The sequence below is a fragment of the Myotis daubentonii genome, chromosome 2, assembly GCF_963259705.1.
Source record: "Myotis daubentonii chromosome 2, mMyoDau2.1, whole genome shotgun sequence".
NCBI lineage: Eukaryota > Metazoa > Chordata > Mammalia > Chiroptera > Vespertilionidae > Myotis > Myotis daubentonii.
Window position 1 is genome coordinate 161772023 of NC_081841.1, and position 22915 is coordinate 161794937.

Here is a 22915-nt window from a genome sequence, read left to right on the forward strand (position 1 = left end):
TATATCTAAGTAACTGCATGTTGACTTGATTCAGACACACTAACATGGCCCAAATGAAACAACGATCCAGATGATTTGACAAAACAAAGGCCCTGGGATTAAAAAAAAAAAAAAAGGAATAAACAGAATTGTTTGCAATAATTATTCAGAGTGGCCATTGTCTTATTCACCAAAGTGTTAAATCTTTATTTCTTTTTGCCTAATTTTCTTAACAGCTAGTATATCAAACATGCTGAATATTGTTATTTCACTAAATGCAAGTAAATAAAGCTCTGAATTTTGCAAAAACTCATCTTAATGTAACATTAGGATATATTCCCCCAAAAGTTGTTTAGTCCCTCTGCAGAACTTAAGACTTTTGCCTGAAAGGTAAAGTTTCCATTCAACATATGAATAGTCTTATGATGCCTGGCAGAATACCGTCTATCAAGAGAAGAAGCGATGCAAAGCTATGAAGCAGAAAAAGAAGAGTTTCATTAAAATCTTCTGTAGTCAGATATTTTTCCTCTTCACACTCACCTTGAACTTTCAAGTCTGAGAATGATTGTAAAAATAACCAAAGGAACATTGTGGTCATATAATCAACCAACCACATGAACAACATCATTGACAGCCATGGTTCTAAAACTGTGGTCCCCGGGCCAGTAGTCTGAGCATCATCTGGGAAGTTGTTAGCATCACAAACAGGGTGGGATCCAGCGGTCTGTTTTAACAAGCCCTCCAGGTGATTCTGACACAGAATCAAGTTTGAGCCTCTGGTTTATGACACACAGCCCTGATAACAAACAGCCTCAATCTTCATTAAAACTCTCCTTCACAACTGGGAAGCCTGGGCACACATTTCTACCTTCCCCAAGATATCACAGGCAAGATTCTACCAGGAGCCAGAGCACATTAACCTCCACCTCAGATCAGCAGGAAGGGAGAGAAGAAAAAAATGACTACATCAAACATAAAGAGAGGTCTACCTGTCCAGAATAGCAAACTACTCAGTAAGCCGAGGGAGAATTGCGGGAACTTCCACATTTCTATTTCTCTACTTTCCTGACTAGTGTATTCACAAAGCTACTAACCGTCAACTATGAGAAAGAACTGAAAAATAACCTTTTTTGAAATACATCAATAAAAATTAAGTTGAATATTGGTTACCTGAATAAAGCTCAGAAAATATGTTCTTAGAAGCTTCAAGAAATATATACATGTGCTCACTGGTTAGCATGTCGGCCTGTAGACCAAAGAGTCATGGGTTCCATTCCCAGTCAAGGGCATGTACCTCGGTTGCAGGTTCCCCAGTCCCAGGTGGAGGCACATGCGAGAGACAATCAACCAATGTGTCTCTCTCATGTGGATGCTTCTTTCTCTCTTCTCTCTCTCTCTCTCTCTCTCTCCCTCTCTCTCTCTCTCTCTCTCTCTCTCTTTCTCTCTTGCTCACTCTCCCCTCCTCCCCCCCTTCTACTCTCTAGAAATCAATGGAAGGTGAGGTGGCTCCAGACCTTCCTGATGGGTCATAGGCAACTTTAAAAAGTACATAAACAAAATCAATGAAAATTACAGAAATTAGCCTGGCAAGTGTGGCTCAGTGGTTGAGCACTGACATGAACCAGGAGGTCAGGGTTTGATCCAGATTAGGGCACTCATCAGGGCACATGCCCAGTTGGTTGCCAGCTCGATCCCCTGTAGAGGGCATGTAGGAGACAGCAAATTGATGATTTTCTCTCATTATTAATGTTTCTATCTCTCTCTCCCTCTCCCTTCCAATCTCTGAAATCCAATAACTGAAATCAAAAAAAACATTTAAAAATTATAGCTATTATGTTTTTATCTTTTAAACTAGGGGCCCGGTGCACGAAATTCGTGCACTGGGTGTGGGGGGGGGGAGTGTCCCTCAGCCCAGCCTGCCCCCTCTCACATACTGGGAGCCCTCAGGCGTTGACCCCCATCACCCTCCAATCGCAGGATCGGCCCCTTGCCCAGGCCTGACGCCTCTGACAGAGGCGTCAGGCCTGGGCAGGGGACCCTCATTTCCCCCCATCACTGGTTCTGCCCCCAGCCCAGGCCTGATGCCTCTGGCCCAGGCATCAGGCCTGGGCAGGGGACCCCCAGACCCCTCCGATTGCTGGCTCTGCCCCTTGCCCAGACCTGATGCCTCGGCCAGAGGCGTAGACGCCCATCACCCTCTAATCGCCTGATCGGCCCCTTGCCCAGGCCTGACGCCTCCGCCAGAGGTGTCAGGCTTGGACAGGGGACCCCCAACTCCCCCCGATCACTGGCTCTGGCCCCCGCCCAGGCCTGAGGTCTCTGGCCCAGGAATCATGCCTGGGCAGGGGACCCCCATCTCCCTCTGATCGCTTGCTCCACCCCCCGCCCAAGCCTGACGCCTCTGACCCAGGATTCAGGCCTGGGCAAGGGGACCATCATATCCCCCCAATCCCCGGCTCCGCCCCCCACCCAGGCCTGATGCCTCGGCCAGAGAAGTTGACCCTCATCACCCTCCGATCACGAATCACTGGATCGGCCCCTTGACCAGGCCTGAGGCCTCCGGCAGAGGTGTCAGGCCTGGGCAGGGGACCCCCAGCTCCCCGCGGTTGCAGGCTCCACCCCTGCCCAGGCCTAACGCCTCTGGCCTAGGTGTCCGGCCCGGGCAGCGGGGACCCGCAGTGGCAGCAGCCCCGCGATCGTGGGCTTCGCTTTAGGCCCAGGCAAGGGACCCCTAGCCCCCGGGACTGCCAGCTTCGACCGTGCCCAGCTCCCATTGCTGGCTCCACCCCTACTTCCTGCTATCACTGGCCAGGGCGGAAAAGGCGCCTGATTCTCCGATCATGGCTGGGGGGCAGGGCAAAGGCGGCCCCAGGGCTGCCTTTGCCCTGCCCCCCAGCTCTTAGCTCCCCCCTGGGTTTCTGATCACTGTCAGTGGCAGGGGGCTTCTTCCTGCTTTCCCTTTCGCCTCCCTGCATTGTGCCTACATATGCAAATTAACTGCCATCTTGTTGGCAGTTAACTGCCAATCTTAGTTGGCAGTTAATTTGCATATAGCCCTGATTAGCCAATGAAAAAGGTAGCGTCGTACGCCAATTACCATTTTTCTGTTATTAGTGTAGATGATTGCTCATGCTATAATTATGATATCTAATTTTCCTGCTAAGAGTCTCATGCAAATGATAATTAACTCTAACAATGTTTATAAACACTAACAGCTCTTACATTTTATAATCTATAATAATAAAAGTGTAATATGCTAATTAGACCAGACAGCCAAACGACCTACTGGTCGTCCTTCTGGTCGACCTTCCAGAAGAAGCTGGGGCTGCGAGGGCCAAGCCCCTTGCACGAATTTCATGTATCGGGCCTCTGGTATGGTAAAATACACATGATATAAAACAATTTCTGCTTTTTAGTAGGAAAATTGAGATAATGCTATACAGCCTCTTTCTAAAAGTAAAGATAAATATTTGAAAAATTTTAGTGACCCATTCTAGATCACAGGTGGAGAATTCTTGGATCCCCAACCAGTTTTACAACTCAATTTATGCCAGTGGAATTTTTTAAATATATTTTTATTGATTTCAGAAAGGAAGGGGGAGAGAGAGAGATAGAGATAGATAGAAACATCAATGATGAGAGAGAATCATTGATCAGGTGCCTCCTGCACGCCCCCTAATGGGGATCAAGCCCGCCACCCTCGACTGGAATCGAACCTGGGACCCTTCAGTCCACAGGCCGACGCTCTATATCCACGGAGCCAAACCAGCTAGGGCACCAGTGGAATTTCTTAAAGTAAGAAGAGTTAAGCACTTTTACTAGTTCAAATATCCAAGTTTTGCTGAAATATGCTAGGCTGACAATTCCCCTGTGCTAGACGACACAAGCTTGAGTAAACGGGAACCAAACTGTGTTGGCATATATTTGATCTGGAACTGGTTGGTTTGCTCCCAACTCCCACCTGGCTTTGCACCTGGGAGAAACAGCTCTGTACTAGGCCATTCCCACTGAGGGCTCCTCCAGACACACATCCTTAAGTTGCCTATGACCCATCGGGAAGGTCTGGAACCAGAGGGCACGTCACTACAGCAACTCCCCAAAACATACCCAAGTGCTTCCATCTCTGAGGTCACATGCAGATCCATTGCCAAAAAGATGTGTGAACAGATATTCTGCAAAACCTCATCATTTTATATATAGAAACCAGTAAGTGGTTTCTGTCTTTATCTCAGTGACTCGGCGGGAACACAAACTTTGCCATTTAACCTAGGGTCAAAATGTCTCAGTTTACCCTCATCGATCTAAGTTTGTACTTGATATGCTTGTGTAATCATTAGTGGTGCCCCCTTTCTTCATGAAACCTGTCCCGGATTAAACAATAAATTATAGCCCTAGCCGGTCTGACTCAGTGGATAGAGAATCGGCCTGTGAACTGAAAGGTCCCAAGTTCGATTCCGGTCAAGGGCACATGCCGGGTTACGGGTTTGATCCCCAGAGTGGGACATGCAGGAGGCAGCCGATCAATGATTCTCTCTCATCATTGATGTTTCTCTCTCGCTCTCCTTCTCCCTTCCTCTCTGAAATCAATAAAAATATTTTTAAAGTAATTAAAAAACAATAAATTATATAGTCATCCTACAGACAGGCCCATTTCAGAAAAGGGACAGGCATGAGGGAGAAACCAGAGGCAAGATTATTTGGGGATGTTTGCAGGCCCACTGCTCTAGGCTACCTTCCACACTTGTTCAGTGACTGAGGAAAACACTTAGGCGAATCTATTAACAATTATCTTTTTTAAAAAATATATACTTTATTGATTTTTTACAGAGAGGAAGGGAGAGGGATAGAGAGCCAGAAACATCAATGAGAGAGAAACATCGAACCTGGGACCTTTCGGTCAGCAGGCCAACACTCCATCCGCTGAGCCAAACCGGCTAGGGCTATTAACAATTATCTTGAAAGTCCAACTAAATAATTCTCTTCTTCAAATGTAGAACTCAGGGGTAAAGCAAACAGCACGTCTTGTTCCTTCTGACTTCAAGGGTGCCCAGACCACCCAGAGTCTACTCTATGAGGCATACTGCTGCATGGTAATAACGTGGTGAGTCATCCCCTCAACAAGTGATGAAAAATCATCTCTTACCAGAGTTTTACTTAATAGATGCTTCCCCAAACATGTTTCCAATGTTCCCCACTATGAGAATCATATGAAATGAATTCAGATACACAGAAGGATATGTGGCAAACAGCACACAGTGTCTGATGACTGCACTTGTCCACTCAACAAATAGTAATGCCAAAGACTGAAAGTGGCAGTCCTTAGATCTCTGAAACCAAGCCTCAAATGTGTTTTATATGGCCCAGAGAGGATTCTTAAATGTTTAAGATATTTGCTAATTCTTTAAAATGTGGATGTATTCATCAAAATCCCAATTTCCTCTTTCTCTTGGGAAATCAGAAGCTCTGGCAACACTGGATTTGTAACCTGTTCACTCAGTTTCTAACTGGAGCAGAATAGCACCTTAAAAAAGGACCCCCCCCCCATGTAGTCCTCCGCAGTCCTCACTCAACCCTCTTCCCAGGCATTTGAGTTTATAACCCCTGATTTATGGTTGGAGATAACCCCTGGAGGGACAACATCTGGCCTTTCAAAATAGCAAACAGAAACCCATTTCCTTCGATAATCTATTCTCAACCGGTGTGCTGAAAGAATTTTTAAAGCATGCAATACCTGACTATTTAGGGCACTGACCTCTTTTCCCTTAGATTGTCAAAAAGTAAAATAAATGAGACAACAACCAACACAATAATAACTGTCTAGTGTGAATGAATCAAAAGTATACCTATTTTTTGTCAGATCAGCAAAAAATACATATTTTTGGGCTACTGCAGAATTTTAATTAGTTTATGTGTGCCATGAGATGAAAAAGGTGGAAAATCACTGCTTTAGGTCAAAGACTCAACTGGGAAATAGCAATAAATAGGAAATGTTATGTTTGTGTGTTTTTTATCGAACAGACACATGGCTTCCACTGTTCCTACATGAACCAAAGGAGGACATGAGCCTAAACATATTATTATTATTTGTAAAGTAAACAGCACATTCAACCTCTAACACCTAAATATATGATGAAGGTAAATAAAAGGGGATGTTTTTAATTGACTATCAATAAATCCCAGAGGCACTCATGCTGCACTCTAATTTCACAACATAGGTGAAAGATTAAACGTTTTTTAACAAATAAGCATGAAATGCAAATTATTTTAATCATGTTCAGCATCTTAAAATAATTTGTAGTAAGATATCCTATATAATAAAAGCCTAATATGCTAAATGTCTGGTCGACCATTCAATCAATCAAAGTGTAATATATATATATATATATATATATATATATATATATATATATATGCCTAAGCAACCGTTACAACCGAATGACAAGAATGACCGGAACAACCGGTCGACCAGTTGCTATGACATGCACTGACCACTAGGGGTCAGATGCTCAACGCAGGAGCTGGCCCCTGGGGGTCAGTGTACTCTTACAGCCAACCTCCCGCAGCCCCTCCCTCCAGCCGGCCAGCCCCCCTAATGGCACCAACTGGGGGGCTGGCTGGCCAACATCCTGCAGTCCCTCCCCCCAGCTGGCTAATCTCCCACTGTCCCTCCCCTCTGCCAGCTGGCACCCAATAGGCCCCCATGGGAGGGGGGGGGCTGGCTAGCCAACCTCCCAGGATCCCTCCTCCTGGCCAGCCAGCCCCCCCATAGGCCTCAATCGCCTGCCAGACCGAGGGACCCCACCCATGCACGAATTCGTACACCAGGCCTCTAGTCTTACCATAAATATAACAGTGGTCACATAAGTTAAAATTGCTCTCTTCACTTTGGGAGTTCTGTTAAGTTATTAAAGTAGCTTACAAAGTGACTGATGAAATCTAAGACAATGAGCTTTTCTTTTCTTCAATTCAGCCTCAGGCTGTTTGTGAAATTCTACTGGACAAACAGAATGTCTTTCAATTACAGGTATAAAATAATAAAAAATTTTAAAATTAAAGCCTTATTTACCAGTATAGGCTATTTTTCTCATGGGACTGACTATTCATTTCCCAGATACCAGAGGAACAGCCACATGGTGCAACTGAGACTTTATTTATTTATATTTTGACAACACTGTTTTTCCAAAGGATCTAAAGTACTATGCAAACATTAAATAACTACCTCTAGAATAGCAGTTGGGGGGGGGGGGGGCTTTTGATGTGGTAAAAACTCTTCACACATTTTTAAAGCCTGTTTTCAAAGACACAATCACTATGGTAAAGTTTTGTTTAGATTACTCTTGCCAGTAGATAAAAATCGCGCTAGATTTTAAGGAAGTAAAAATACACTATTTGGTAACAGGCACCTCGATTTAGTAAACTCTGGAGAAATTATCTTAGAAGACAGATTTCGACCTCTTCTGAGACACTGATTTTTAACCCACCCAAGTAGGTGTTGCTTCTGCCTCCAATTCGCATATAAAAGCATTTTCAACAAAACTCTTTCCACTCAACATCTAAACGGAGATTCGTCCTTGGCCAGGAATCTGACAATATCTAGTAACGTTTCCTAAGCCGGCTCGAAACAGCCTCCCACACCGAGACCCGCAGGTGCTTCTGTGACTAGGATGCGACCATCCAAATGGGTCAAGGGGCAGAACTCCACCAAGACCGAGCAAGAGTGAGCGCGGGACCTCCAGAAACCCAACCCTCTCCTGCGTTCCCTCTTAAACACACACATGCACACACGCAAGGCACTGGCCAGGCGTGTTCTCTGCAGTCACACTCCGGACACCGCGGTCCTCCCTGGACGCGCGCTGCTCCCCGCATCCTCCCAGGGCACGCCCGCTCCTCCTGCGTCCCGGGACCACTCTGCCTCCCTCCCTTTCGCCAGCTTCGGGTCTCCGTCGGACCCCGCCACCCCACCCCCAACCCGCCCCGGACCGCTGTTTCCCGACTCGGTCTGGGGAGCGCGACCAGCTGGCGCTCAAACGCGCCACGTGCAGAGCGCGCACTAGCAGCGGGACCACAGCGGATCCCCAAAGCAGGGAGCCAGCGCCGCCCGCCCCGCTCCTCTCCCCGTGGGCGCCGGACCCTCCCCCGCGCCCTCGAGCCGCCGCCTTGCCTGATTGGGGTCTGTGGCGCGGAAAACGTGGCAGGCCATCTGCGACTCGGGGTCCTCGGGCTGCGCCTTGATCAGGTAGGCAAAGTAGGTGAGGTCGTGGCTGTTGTGGATGAAACGCGAAATGTGCTGCGCCTTGTGCTCGAAGATGAACACCGCCGAGCTGGGCTGCGCGGCCGCGGGGCCCGGGCCCCCCGCCGCCCCGGCACCCGGCGCGGGGACGCAGCGGAGAAAGGGCGCGCTGAGCACCAGGAGCACCTCGCGGGGTGCGGGCGCCCCGCAGCCGCCCGCCTCGGGCTTCTGGCTGCGCCGACGGATCTCGGCCATGAGCCAGGGCAACATGGGCAGCGTGGTCCTGCGGTCCAGGCACGACCCACCCACGTACCACAGCCGGAACATCTTGTCGCCCGGCTTCCCGGGGCCCGGCTGCGCCGGGGCGCTCGGCTCGGGCTCCAAGGGGTGCGGGAACGGCTCGTCCTGGATGCAGCTGGGGGGCTCCATAACTCGCGCTTCACTCGGGCTCCTAGGCGGCCGAAGAGGCGCGCCGCGCCCCAAACTCGCACACGGAAGGCGCTGCCGAAACTGTGCCAACTGCCTCGCCGGGACCCCGCGCCCGCCGCGGCGCGACCCAGAACTCGGCGCTCCGCGGGCCTGCCCCCTGCGGCACTTTCCCGGGCGCAGCTCCGAGGTTCCGGCGGCGGGCACCTGGGGAGCTCCCGGCCGCTGGACTGGTGGGAGAGGGAGGGTTAAATCGTCATGCTCCTTTCTCCGGCTCGGGCCTCGGGGCCGGGCTTCCCCCTTCCTCCGCCGCCGCTCTGCTCGGTCGGAGGACGACGCCGAGGATCCCCCGCCGCCGCCGGGGGCCGCCTCCTTCCGCGCCGCAGAGCCGCTGCGGCCGCCGCGCTCGCCCGGGGCCGGCTCGGGAGGCTGGGCAGGGAACGGGCTGTGGGCGGGAGGGAGTGTCTGGGGGCGGAGCTGACTCCTACCAGGGTGACCGGCTGTCACCTGGAAGGTCGGGACGGCTGGGCTTCCACGCGATCGGTCTCCCGAAAGGGCCTGCGAGAACTATTCGAAGGGAAAATAACAAAAACAAAACGTGGCCTCGTGGGGGTCGCTCCTCCTCCGGGCGCCACGGCCCAACTCACTGCTCCTCCTCCAACTGTTCCCGTCCCTCCCTCGCTCCTTCCTTCCTTCCAGGCTGCTTCTTTAATGGGGCTGCTACCCCGCCTCCCGTCCTACGAAAGCATAATTGTGAAGTCGCCCCTCCGCCTCTTCCTCTGGCCCCTTTCCCAGCCCGCCCCTCCAACCCGCCCCTGGGGCAGCAGCCCTGCGCCTGGCGCGGGCACTCCCCGGACCAACACGGCCTCTCTCAAGCCGCCAAGATCTCTGCCCCATTCTGGGCATCTCTACTGCCCCCTGGAAAGGGGGCCACTCTCAATGGGGCGCTGGGATTTTTTTTTTTATTAATAGTATTTGCATGGTTTCAATCCCTTCTAAAGATTGCATAATTTCTGAATCTTATTTCCTAATGGGAAAAATGCTCGTGTTTTAAATCATAATGTCACAATAAAATATTGTAATTCTAATTTCTCATAAAGCTATAACACTGTATAAGAAATATGAGTCTTCCTAGCTCTTAATGCAGCCAGTTTCTTAAAATAAGGAAAATTTATATTTTAGTCATTATGTACTAAAGCTAGTGTAGAAACTTCTCACCCTTTAATATGTAGTGACATATATTTCCAAGGACCTTAAAAAAATTTTAGGGATAATTTGGTCATTCTAATTTTAAAGAAGTATTTTTTATTCATTTTAGCAAATTGGACTCTTCTCTTTTTACTCTTACTGAATTATAATTAATTAGATAAGAGGTAAACAAAATAAATGGGAAAAATACTAAAAATCCCCAACTTTTAACAAAGTGCTTATAAGAAAAATGAAAACCCAGGTTGTTGTTTTCTCTCTCTCTCTCTCTCTCTCTCTCTCTCTCTCTTTAGTCTCAGTATCTATAAAACCCAGGGAATATTTTTTTATCCTATTTATGGAAGATCACTGTAATCAACTGCCTTTATTCCTATGCTGAATTTATGGGTGCACCTGATAGCTCTCTTGTAAATAAGCATCTAAACTCTAAGATAGAGATTTTCATTGCTTAGTTTAGTCATTTGGTTTAGCTACTGCACCATAGGTCCATGTCTTCAAAAAGTGGTGAAAAGTTCTTGGAATATGGGCTGAAACCTTCTAGAACCCTACCAGAAACTCTCATACAGGCGCATTTCTCTAGGCCACATATCTGAGGTCTAAAAAGAAAAAAACAAGGATCTGAGAAAAGCATGAAAGTCTTGTAGGTTCTACCAAATCAACCAGCTTTGCAGCCAGGACCGAATTTGGAGCCCCAGCAGGCCATCTCCTACTAGTAAAAGAAAGAGAAGCAATAAACAGCTTTCACTTACTGACAAAAAAGAAAAAAAAAAAAAAACAGAAGAAATTTCTTTTATTACATGACATCCTAAGTGTGATTGCTTCCTGCTCTGGAATGCCCTTTGCCCTTTCTTTGTAGCTTTTGTGATGTTTCTCCTACAATGCGTTAATGAATATTATTACTGTCTACAAATATCTGATCCTCTCTGCCTCCTGATACATGGGAAGATAACTCTTCCCTGCCCTCTGGAAGTTAGGCATAGTCATAAGACTTGTTTTGACAGTGAACATGTGGCAGGATAGTAAGAAGTTGGGGAAATTCCTTGACAAGGGGAATAAGGGAAACAGATAAAATAATTAAACAAGGCCAAACAAGATGAGCAATTTACAGCCAGCTAATGAATCACAGGGTTTTATCTTCCCCAACCAAATACACTTAGTAGCAAATGGTTTATACATTCCAGACCAGCGGTCACCAACCTTTCGGACCTCGCAGACCACCAGTGGTCCGTAGACCACCAGTTGGCGACTGTTGTTCCAGACCATCCGGGGCCAGATGGTCCTGATCCCTCTTTGTTGAAGTTCTTGGTGACAGTCTTTGAAAATAAAACTAACCAGAAAATAGCCCCTGACCCCTCTGTACGCACATTTTGATGAATCAGCATATTGAAGGAAATATCTGGAAGGCTACTAAATATTCTGTTAAGGCCCTCCCCTAGGATTCTGGCTAGCCAAAGAAAGATAAAAAGCCTCAAGATAAAGGACACATAGCATGCTCTTACTAGAGAACACCCACACCTTGTATCTCTGTTCTTTTTCTCTAAGGGACCTCACGAGACTTGCAACCAGGGGAGGAATGGGCAGTGGCAGCTTGTCCAGGGTTTAATGCCTGATCCTGTCTCCAAAGCCCCCTTTTCTCTGATTTTCTAGTAAGCTAAAGCAGTCCAGCCTAGGCTTTCCTGTTACTTCTTCTGGGCCCTTCCTTGTTTCACTGTCTCCAGCTTTAATAAACATACCCTCAAAATCACCTGGACCCATGTTGTGAAATTTCTCCTGCATGAATTCAAGAACCCACACACTACTGACTGGCCCAGGGTTGACCCACTTTGGGCCCAGACCCTGTCCTGTAAAAAGCAGAGCTGACTTGGGTAACAGTTTGAGTAGAAGCATTAACTTGCCAGTAGTCAATGATCCAGCCTACTCTTGCTCTCCAGTAGCCATCATGGAAACATGCCCATATAGAAGTTCCTCCTCGTCAATGCAGCCCAGAATGCTCAGTCGACACAAGGAGGACCGTTGTCCTGGAGAACCTCCCAGGCCCACAGCACACTTCTTATGAGTGAGAAATAAACATTTTGTTCTGTTAAACCACTGAGATTGTAGAGTTGTTTACTATTTGGTGTTAATCTATCCTAGACTATTGAAAAAATATATTATACTATCCTAATAAGTAAAAAACCAGAGGCCATCATGACCGAAACAACCAGGGGTGTGACTGAACAGCAGGCTGCATGAGGCGATAAGGCCAACAGGGGGGTTAGTGAGGGATGACCAAATAACTGAATAGCAGGCTGTGTGGGGAGACCAGGCCAGAAGGGGGGGGGGGGCAGTTTGGGGCAACCAGGACAGCAGGGGGCAGTTGGGGGAGACCAGGACAGCAGGGGGCAGTTGGGAGTGACCAGGCTGGCAGGGAGGGCAGTTTGAGGTGACCAGGCTGGCAGAGGGGGGCAGTTGGGGGCAACCAGGCTGGCAGGGGGGCAGTTGGGGGCAACCAGGCTGGCAGGGGGGCAGTTGGGGGCAACCAGGCTGGCAGGGGGGCAGTTGGGGGCAACCAGGCTGGCAGGGGGAGGCAGTTAGGGGTGATCAGGCAGGCAGGCAGGTGAGCATTTCATAGCCAGCGGTCCCGGATTGTGAGAGGGATTTCCGACTGCCGGTTTAGGCCCGATCCCCGGGATTGGGCCTAAACCAGCAGTTGGACATCCCCCAAAGGGGTCCCAGATTGGAGATGGTATAGTCTGGGCTGAGGGGACCCCCCCCCCATGCATGAATTTCATGCACCGGGCCTTGAGTAGTAGATAATATTATGTCTTTTGTTACTTTTTTTATTATCATTTATACATTTGACTAATTACATTTATGAATTAGATGGTAAGCTATCAGTTTCTTACCACCATTGTATCATCTGCAGAAACATAGAGAATTGCATGCGCATAAAAAGTGCTCAATTAAATATTTGATCACTTGAACTTAAAAAAGATAAGAAAACAAGGTACAATTTTTAAAAGATTTGGTAGATATTAAACACAATATGCAGATCTGTTATGTTTACTAAATGGTGGGGCCATAAATCAACTTCAGACACCCAACACTTTCACACTCAACCTCACACTCCCCTCAAAGAGGGCCAAAGAATATGTTCATGGAAAGCATTTCCAACCTGCAAGAAAATGTCCTGGATAGTCTTCTAAGCACTTCTACCTATTACCTCCAAATTGAACAAATAGAATATATATATAATTTTTTATTTATTTAATCTTACTTTTTCTGTAATATCCCAATCTAAATTAATGATGTCAGGGAAGACCAAGATGACAGTGTAGGTAAACACCAGTACTCACCACCTCCCACAAACACATCAAAATTACAACTAAAATATCGAACAACCATCATTCAGAACCACCTGAAATCTGGCTGAATAGAAGTCCTACAACTAGAGAAGTAAAGAAGAAAGCATATAGAGACTGGTAGGAGGGGTAGAGGTGTGAAACCCACATTTATTTAATCAAGAGGAATATCTAGGCTGTGGAGGTAGGCTTTGAGGAGCAAGGAGTGGCACCCACACACCAAACTCCTCAGCACAGAATTCCAGTACTTGGAAGAGAAGTCCCCAAAACTTTGGGCTATAAAAATCATCAGGAATTATGGTTGAGTGACATAGAGGTTTCTGAAGTCCCAGGCAGTTCCTCTTAAAGGGCCAGCATACAGACTTACTCAGACTTACTCCCTCTGTTTGCTGCAGCTTTTCCAATTGTGTGTCCTGGCTCAGGCTTCAGACACTCCTAAAATCTTTCAAACAAGCAGCAGCTGACCTCCGCATGCCCCATTCCTCTCAATAAGAGGCCCCAGGCCAGGCATTAGCAGTAGCCTGCTTGATTTCACAGCTGGGCCTCTCCTAGGCACTTCCAAGCCCAACACAAGTAGCAGCCATCTCTGTAGCTCTTGGCAGGTGGTCCCAGACAGGGTACAGGCAGTGGCTTACTTTGCACCTCCAGTGGGAGGGGGGCCCCACAGGGCACAGAGCCAGTACACCCAGTGGACAGCTTCAGACCATGCCAGATTAAAATTCTGCAATCTACGAGTGATACACTCAAGGGGAAAACTTAGTGAGCACCAAAGCCCCACTGAAGTAAGTTTTCCTCCATAAGGGTGTCTTCTGCATAGTAGCTCTCCTACTGTAGTCACAGCTGGTCCTCACAGCCAATTGACCTGGATGGGAATTCCACCCAGTGATGCCAACAGCAATCAAGGCTCAACTACAACAGGACAGTGCACACAACCCATACAGGGATGCACCTAGAGTGCCCAGCTCAGGTTACTGGAGAGGTTGAACCACTGGGCCCTACAGGACACCTAGTACACAAGGCCACTCTACCAATTCCAGGAGACACTCTACCTAATGCATAGAAACAAGCACAAGGAAGCAGCCAAAGATATATGGAGACAAAGAAATGTCACAAATGAAAGAAAAGAAGAAATCTTCAGAAAAAAAACCAAATGAAATGAAACAAACTACTAGATACAGAGTTTAAAAAAAAAATGGCTATAATAATGCTCAAGGATCTTAATGAGAGCTTCCAGGTACTTAGTGAGAATTTCAAGGATCTTAGTGAGAATTTCAAGGGACTTAATGAGAATATCAAAGACATAAAAAAGGACCAGTCAGGAATGAAGGATACACAAACAGAAATGAAGAATAATTTACAGGGAATCAACAGTAGAGTACAGGATTCCAGGAATCAAATCAGCAATCTGGAATATGAGGAAGCAAAGAAAACATCCAATCAGAAGAGCAAAAATAAAAAAGAATAAAAAAATATGAAGAGAGTGGAAGGAGCCTCTGGGACAACTTTAAGGGTACCAACATTCACATCATGGGAGTACCAGAAGGAGAGAGAGAGAGAGAAATATTGAAAACCTATTTGAAGAAATAATGACAGAAATAATGACCTACCTGGTGAAAGACATAGACTTACAAGTCCAGGAAGCACAGAGTCCCAAATAATAGGAACCCAAAGAGGCCCACACCAGGACACATCACAATTAAAATGTCAAGGGTTAAAAGATAAGGAGATTATCTTAAAATCAGCAAGAGAAAAGCAGTTAAGTTACTTACAAGGGAGTACCAATACAACTGTCAGCTAATTTCTCAACAGAAACTTTACAGGCCAGAAGGGAGTGGCAAGAAATATTCAAAGTGATGAATAGCAAGGACCTAAAAGCAAGAATAATCTACCCAGCAAAACTACCATTTAGACAGAGTTTCAAAGACAAGAAAAAGCTAAAGGAGTTCATTACCACTAAACCAGTATTAAATGAAATGTTGAAGGGTATGCTTGAAAAATGTAGAAGAAGGAGGAGGAAGAGTAAGAGGAGGAGGAGGAGAAGACGAAGAAGAAGGAGAAATATGAACAATAAAATGGCAATATATACATATCAACAAGTGAATCTAAAAATCAAAATAAATGAACAAGGAATCTAACGAACAAAATAAACTCATGAATAAAATAGAACCAGAGGCATGGAAACATGGAACAGACAAAAAATATCAGAGGGAAGGGCAGGAAGAGATTAACCAAAGAACATATGCATATATGCATTACTTATGGACATAGACAATAGGGTGGTGAAGGCCTGGGACAGGGCTAGAACCAAGTGGAAAAAGGTAATGGGGTGGGGGAAAGGAGGACATCTGTAATACTCTCAATAATAAAGATGTAAAAATAAATAATTAAATAAATAAATAAAGTGTCAGCATGAATTAGAAGTTATAACATCCCATCAAATCCTACTTTAAAAATTTGTATTGCCTGATATACATAAGGGCGTGAGCTAGTGTGGTGGTATAAGACTACAAAGGTTTGTTGCAATTTCTAAGCTTGTGTCCTTCCTTCCCTCTCTCTTTCTCTCTTTCCTTCTCTCTCTCTTTCTCTCTCTCTCTCTCTCTCTCTCTCTCTCTCTCTCTCTCTCTCTTCCATTCTGTGACCCCCCCCCAACATTTACTTTTCTTCCCTGCTTAAAATTATTTAGATAAAGATATATTTCCTAAAGCTCAAAGCACAAATCTTTCTGGTCTTATATTTGCTGCTCCCTCATCCAGACAACCTCTCCATTCCCAAATTTCTTTGTTATCTCTATGGGGCTTCATAGGCTTCTTCTCCCTGATTGTTCTTGTTCTCTACGGCCCCACAACTTGAATTTCCCGCACCCTTCATTAATTGAATACTTAACCCATTGTTCAAGACCCAACTCAAAAAGCATCTCTTTGGGTGAAAATATTTCTTATTTTCTCAGTCAGAGTTAGTGGTCCTCTCTTCTTTGCCCTCTTTAAATAAATTCCACAATTACAGCTCTCATCACATTCTTTATAATTAATTATTGGGTGATTTGCCTGTGTTCTTCACCACAAAGAAAGCAACTTGAGTGAAGGGATTATTTATTTTGTCTCATATTTCCTCTAGCACAGCAGTTCTCAACCTGTGGGTCACGACCCCTTTGGGGGTCGAATGACCCTTTCACAGGGGTCGCCTAAGACCATTAGAAAACACATATATAATTACATATTGTCTTGTGATTAATCACTATGCTTTAATTATGTTTAATTTGTAACAATGAAATTGGGGGTCACCACAACATGAGGAACTATATTAAAGGGTCGCGGCATTAGGAAGGTTGAAAACCACTGCTCTAGCAGAAAGCACAGTAGCTCACACTTAATAGGTCCTTAATATTGACTGAATGAATGGAATTGGATAAATAGCAAGTCAGAATTTAAAAAACTAAATATTAAAAGGGGGGTTTAAGGCCCAGAGGTGATATATCAAATTATTTAATTAGCTGATTTCAGGAAAAGATATAAATATATACACCAGTTCATTATAAAATAGGGTTTCTCCTATTGTTCCTCGTTCCCTGTGACCTTCCCTATCCCAGGCAGCCTGGACACTGCATCCTCACTGCTTCAGGGAAAGGATGACACAGCAGAACACAGATAACAAAGAGTCCATTCTTAGCTTTCAGGTTTCAAAAGCTAAGGACAAGGACCTGGCAAAGGCAAAAGATTTAGAATATACACTCTGAGTAAGTTTCTCCTACTTTAGCTACTAAAGAAAGTTTACCCAACTTGGGAGATGGTGACAAAGAAAGAGGGAATAAATAAGGGATAACTACTAGAAAACCAGATATGAGATAAAACACAAGTTATGAAATTCTGTACATTTGAATGAGGATATTAGTGTAGAGAAATTAAACACTTCCCCCACCATATACTCTTTTATCATTGAGTGTAATTTCACATTTATGTTCTTCAGAATTATGTGGATTTACACTGATATTATTGACTATTTTCTCTTGAACCTAATGAAAATCCCTACAACTGAAAGTAGTATTAATGGTGCAATAAAACTATTTCCAATGGGCTGTAAAACACTTTAAGATGAATCAATATTAAGTTTGTCACGGATGAATTATTCCAAGTTTTTCTTGCTGATTTTAAAATGCGTCATTTAAGCTACTAATATAATAGATATTAAAATGAAAAAATATATACATGTAGTATTTTAATGAACAATAAATGTTTTGAATAGTTAATATATGTATATGGTACAAAACTCAACGTTTTTAAAAAATGTAAACATAGCAAAATGTAAGTCTCTCTTCCACTCCTTTCCCTAACTACCCATTTTCTTCCTGGAAGCAGCCATTACTGCAAGTTTATTAAATAAATGGATCTAAAAATGAAATCATAATGGTCACCATTTATTGAGTACTTACTTTGCACCAGGGATCATCATAACAATCATATGAGACAGGTACTACTATTATCCTCGTTTTACAGATGAGAAAACTGAGACATACGAATATTAGGAGCCTTTTTTAGGGTCACACTTCGGAGGTTCAAAAGTTGTGTTGTTTTTTGCTTTCAGGGATGATGCTGTCCCTCTTAAGGACAGCGGAGGTGGGAAAGTTTTGATTCAAAAAAGGGCCACTGCATATATAGTGTACACAAATAGGTACTATACTAAAGAGAATAGTTAAGAAGAAACTAGCTGAACTAGAGTAATAGTTACTAAGATCATAGAGATTTGATAAAACTTAACAATGATACCTTTAAAACATCTTTAGGCATTAAGAATTACTTTATTTGCTTATTAAGTAATGTATACTGAATATCTGCTGTGTTCCAGGCACTGTAAACAGACTTGCCATCCTCATAGAGCTTGTCCAGTGAGAGATGCAGACAAGTGAAAGCAACTACAATATTGTGTGGTATATAGAACTGGAAAGTGCATAACAGCAATATAAAATATGTGACACCGAACCAGGACCATGTGACAGATGGGGAAGAAAAAAAAAAAACACATTAGTGGAGACTGAAAAAATAGCAAGAAAACGATTTTCCAGTAGGAGACTGGGAAAATGGTGAGGAAATCGCTATAGAAACTGAAAAAAAAAGTGACCCATGTTATGTGAGGGTGAAAGTATCACCTACAGAAACTTGAAAGATAGTCTACCGGGTAAAAAGGGCCCCGCTACCCACTTACTTGCTGGACTTTTGGATTTGAGTGAGTGAGATTTCCAAGCAGAAAACTGAGAATCACTTTATTTACTTACAAAGTGACTAGAGGCCCGATGCAGGAAATTCGTGAAAGGGGCTCAGACCTCGTGGCCCTGGCTGCCTTGTGGCCCCAGCTGCCTCGCTGCCCCACCCCCCCACCCACTGGTTGTTCAGGAAGGTCGGTCCACCCCAGTCTAATTAGCATATTAGCTCTGTATTATATAGGATATATATTGAATATCTGCTATGTCTCAGGTATTGCCATCTTCCTGGAGTTTTTCCAGCAGAAAGTTGCTGAAATATTAGGACCTTCAAGAAAGAAATGGATTTAGAAAAGAACTGGTCAATTTGTAAGCAGAACTTAGAGAAATTATAGAGGGGCATTTGTCAACCTGGAATGTAAATTATGTCTTTTTACAGCTTCTCAAGCAAATAAAGGAGTCCAAAATTAAGACATGGCCTAAGGATAAAGGTCAAATCAAGTTATGGCCATAAAACAATTTTTTAAGACTTCTGAGGAATTAAATTGGTGGTTTCTCAGCTGAAAAAAATTGGTTTACTGGAAGCTTAAAGATGTAGTCCCACAGAAACCTGATCCCAAAGTAGTAGTCAGTTTTTTTGTTTTGTTTTTTGTTTGTTTGTTTGTTTTTAAAAGAAGCCTACATCTGTGGGTTGGCTTTTAGATCATGGATTGAACTTTAATCTAATTTATAGAAATCCCCCGAAGTTCTTAAGGGAATAGTACTAACAAAAGTACTGCCAGCCTAGACCAACAGGGGCCGTGACTATTCAGATTGGAAAGAGGTTTCTGGCCCCTAACTTTAGCCAGACAGGAACAGGCTGAGAAAGTTGCTCAAAGGACATACAGGAAGATGAACTGGAATTGGATATTTGGCATTTTAAGTATCTGTAGGATATAAAAGAAGAGAAATCAGAGGAGTTGACAGATCTGGACTAGAGATAAAACTTTGAGTGTCGTTAGCACGTGGGAAAATACAAAATGACAAATCAAACTTTCAGCCATGGTTGAAATATAGGCAAAATCCGGTGACCTTCCACTTCACAGTGTTATTCAGTGAGAACCCTTAATAGAAGCAGAAAATTGTTGACAGGAGTGTTTTTGAAGATGCAAAGCCCTGAACTACTTTTACATTGTCTTACCAGTCAGGTTCCTGAGGGGAGGGAAGTAGAACAGAAATAAATTAAAATTCAGTCTTTAATGAAAGGAGTATTTTTTAATAGTTTCCTGATTTTTAGAGAGAGAGACACGTCGATGTGAGACTGAAACATAGATCGGCTGCCTCCTGCATGTCCCCCACCAGGGATCAAGCCTGAAACCTTTTGGTGCACAGGACAAAGCCCAGCCAACTGAGCCACACCAGCTAGGTAGGGCTCAAAAGAGTATTAACAAAAGTGTGGGCAGAATTGATGGGACAACAGAATATCAAGGCACTGAGAGACTTGCAACAGTGGGAAATCATTATTACACCTAGGACTAAAAAGTCAAGAGTAAGAAGCAGTGTTAATGGAACCCGGGGGAGGCACTGTCCTACAGAACCTGTAGCTGGGGAGGGATACAGCAATTGCCAGAGATCTGGCACTGAGCAGGCAGGGAGCAGGAAGAAATTCCTGGGCCTTGCTGTCCTTCTGTGTTACACCTCCTGCTGGTATACTTCCCATTGGATAAGCCAAAGTAGCACAGGTGATACAGTCCTCAGAGGACAATGTCTCAGGGTATAAGGCAAGAGAGACAAGGGCAGAAAACATATGTAGATGAGCAAATGGAAAATGACTAGCACAGGTGTTGGCATAAAGAAGATTTAATAATATTTATAAACCACATATCATAAATGCACAAAGAATATATAGCATGTATATAGATGGCATGAAAGCCATGTTCAATATATGTATAAAGTTTCTGTATCTTATGAATCACTGGACAACTGGCTAAGGATTTCACTTTTAATTATAAAAGGATTATCTTTGCCATCATCAAAATCTCCTTTGAAATGTAACATTATCTCAGGTTGCTAGATACCACAAAGTTTGTTTTCCATATTTATTAGGATATGTATTTATATACTACATCAGTAATGCATGAAATTATATCTGTTAGGATGTTTGTGGCAAGATTTGACTCCACACATCTACCTTGTAATATGTACCCAGCATTGAGATGACTAAGAAACTAACTATAAACCTAGTAACTTTGTTCTGTCACTCCACTGGTATGTAATTGGCATGAACTAGATTGTCAGGATTCATTAACACATTTATTTTGGCATTCTCCTTATTTTAACAAGACAATCTTTGTGATTCCAACAACTTCATGTCTAAACACAATGTCCAGTATTTTTCTTTCGTGATAAGGATGATAATTACAGTCTTAGGAGCTAATGACATCAACCATAGAGTGCCAGCGATGAGAAAGAAAGAGTGCCTAGGAAACCCTGAGGAACATCAATATGTAAGGGAAATATAGACTATAGTGTAGCTTGCAGAAAGACTGAGAAGGATGAACCGGAGACATAGGAAGATTGTGGTATCATGGAAATCTAGTGAAAAAAGAAGAGGTCCATATTTTAAAATACACAGTGAAAGCACTTCTAGTGAGAGCCATAGCAGCAGACGCTAGAGTGCTGTGGGTTGTAGAATGAATGATACATAGAGAAATACAAATACTAAGTATGGGCAATGTCTTAGAGAGGCTTGACTTTGAAGAAAAGAAAGATAGGCTAGTACAGTGGTCGGCAAACTCATTAGTCAACAGAGCCAAATATCAACAGTACAACGATTGAAATTTCTTTTGAAAGCCAGATTTTTTAAACTTAAACTATATAGGTAGGTACATTGTTATTAACTTAATTAGGGTACTCCTAAGGCTTAGGAAGAGCCACACTCAAGGGGCCAAAGAGCCGCATGTGGCTCGCAAGCTGCAGTTTGCCGACCACGGGGCTAGTAGATGAAGACGGGAGGAAGGTAAAAGGAGGGATTTTTTTTTTTTCCAGTTTGGTTTAACTTAGTTGTTTTTAAACTGAGAGCATTTATCATGGTTAAACACTATTGGAAAGAAACCTGTAGAGTGAGAGAAGTTGAATCTACAAAAAAAAAGAGTTACGCAATTAATGGAACATGGTGTCTATTACAAAGTAAGTGCTCAATAAGTATTTATGAAGTAAATGAGTGGTTCCCTGAGAAGACAGAAGGTCAGTTAATCCAGAAACAAGATGAAAGAATCATCTGTAGTCAGGAAGCAGGATATCTCTTCCATAAAAAAGGCAAAAAGGAGGAAATAAGTGTGGATGAAGGTCACTTGGTAGATATGGTGTCAAGAACTTGAAAGGGTCCCATCAGATGACTTCTGTTTTCTCTGTGAAATGGAAGATGAGATCATCTGGGGAAAAGGAAAAAGGGATAGTAGTTTGGAAGGACTGAGAAGAATAAAAAAGGTTTATGAAATAGTCTCTTGTTCTGAAAAAACTCTTCAGAGAAAATCCCCTTTAAGCAGCTGCCAGCCTCTGCAATATGTGTGGTGGCTGGTGAAAGGAGTGATCTGTATACTTCCAGGACTGGGCCTCATACTGAATCAGATGAACTCATCATCACTTGGCACCCTTTCCTGTACCTTCCTCACTTGAAACTCTAGGCCATGATCTTCAATACTTGCTCTCTCCTTTGTTTTCTCAGCATTGTCCCACCAGATTAGTCCCTTCCCACAGAACTTGAGTTATCTTCGGGCAGAGAAGCCAGGGCCATGGAGTCTGTCCTTACGCCCCTGCTCCAGCCTCCCAAGGGTGTAAGTCCCTCCACTTTCTCAGATGACTGATAGTGAACAGGCCTTCTCCATTTGAGATGAGATCTTGCAGAAAATCTAGGAATATTACCTGTCTATGGCCTCCACAAGGAAACCCCATCAGGATATAACACAGAAAACCTAACACCTCTCTGAGAGAGAAAATAGTTATAAGATGGGTGGTTTTGTTACACTATCAGGGGAACTGTTAAACATGTATAAAGATAAATATTACCACACATCACAAACATTGAACAGAATGATAAACTACATGTTGATTTTAGTCATTATCTAACCAATGAACAGTATGTAAAGTATTTTCAAATTAAATTTATTGGGGTGACATTGGTTAATAAAATTATTTAAGTTACAAGTATATAATTTTATGGTACATCATCTGTATATTTCATTGTCAAATCTCCTTCTGTCACCATATATTTGACCTTCTTTACCCTTTACTACCTCCTCCCCACCCGTCTTTCCCTTTGGGAACCACCATCATGTTGTCTGTGTCCATGAGTTTTTGTTTCCTTGTCTTGTTTGTTCATTTGTTGCTTTCAGTTTTATATCCCACATATGAATGAAATTATATTGTTCTTGACTTTTTCTACCTGATTTTGCTTAGCATGAGATTTTCAAGATTCATCCATGTTGTCCCAAATGGCAGTATTTCATCTTTTCTTATGATTGATTAGTATTCCATTGTATATATGTACCACATCTTCATTAA

General features: G+C 43.9%; 1 protein-coding gene across 4 annotated transcripts in view; it reads right to left on the reverse strand.

Moving 5' to 3' along the window:
• The window catches only part of TBC1D4 (TBC1 domain family member 4), a 212674-nt gene extending 204008 nt beyond the window's left edge, over positions 1-8666 (reverse strand). For all 4 annotated transcript variants that reach the window (XM_059684834.1, XM_059684835.1, XM_059684833.1 and 1 more), the window contains exon 1: positions 8141-8666. In XM_059684834.1, coding sequence (XP_059540817.1) covers positions 8141-8638 — 498 coding nt within the window. In that variant the 5' untranslated portion in view covers positions 8639-8666. The remainder of the gene's footprint in view (positions 1-8140) is intronic.
• Positions 8667-22915: the final 14249 nt, after the last annotated feature.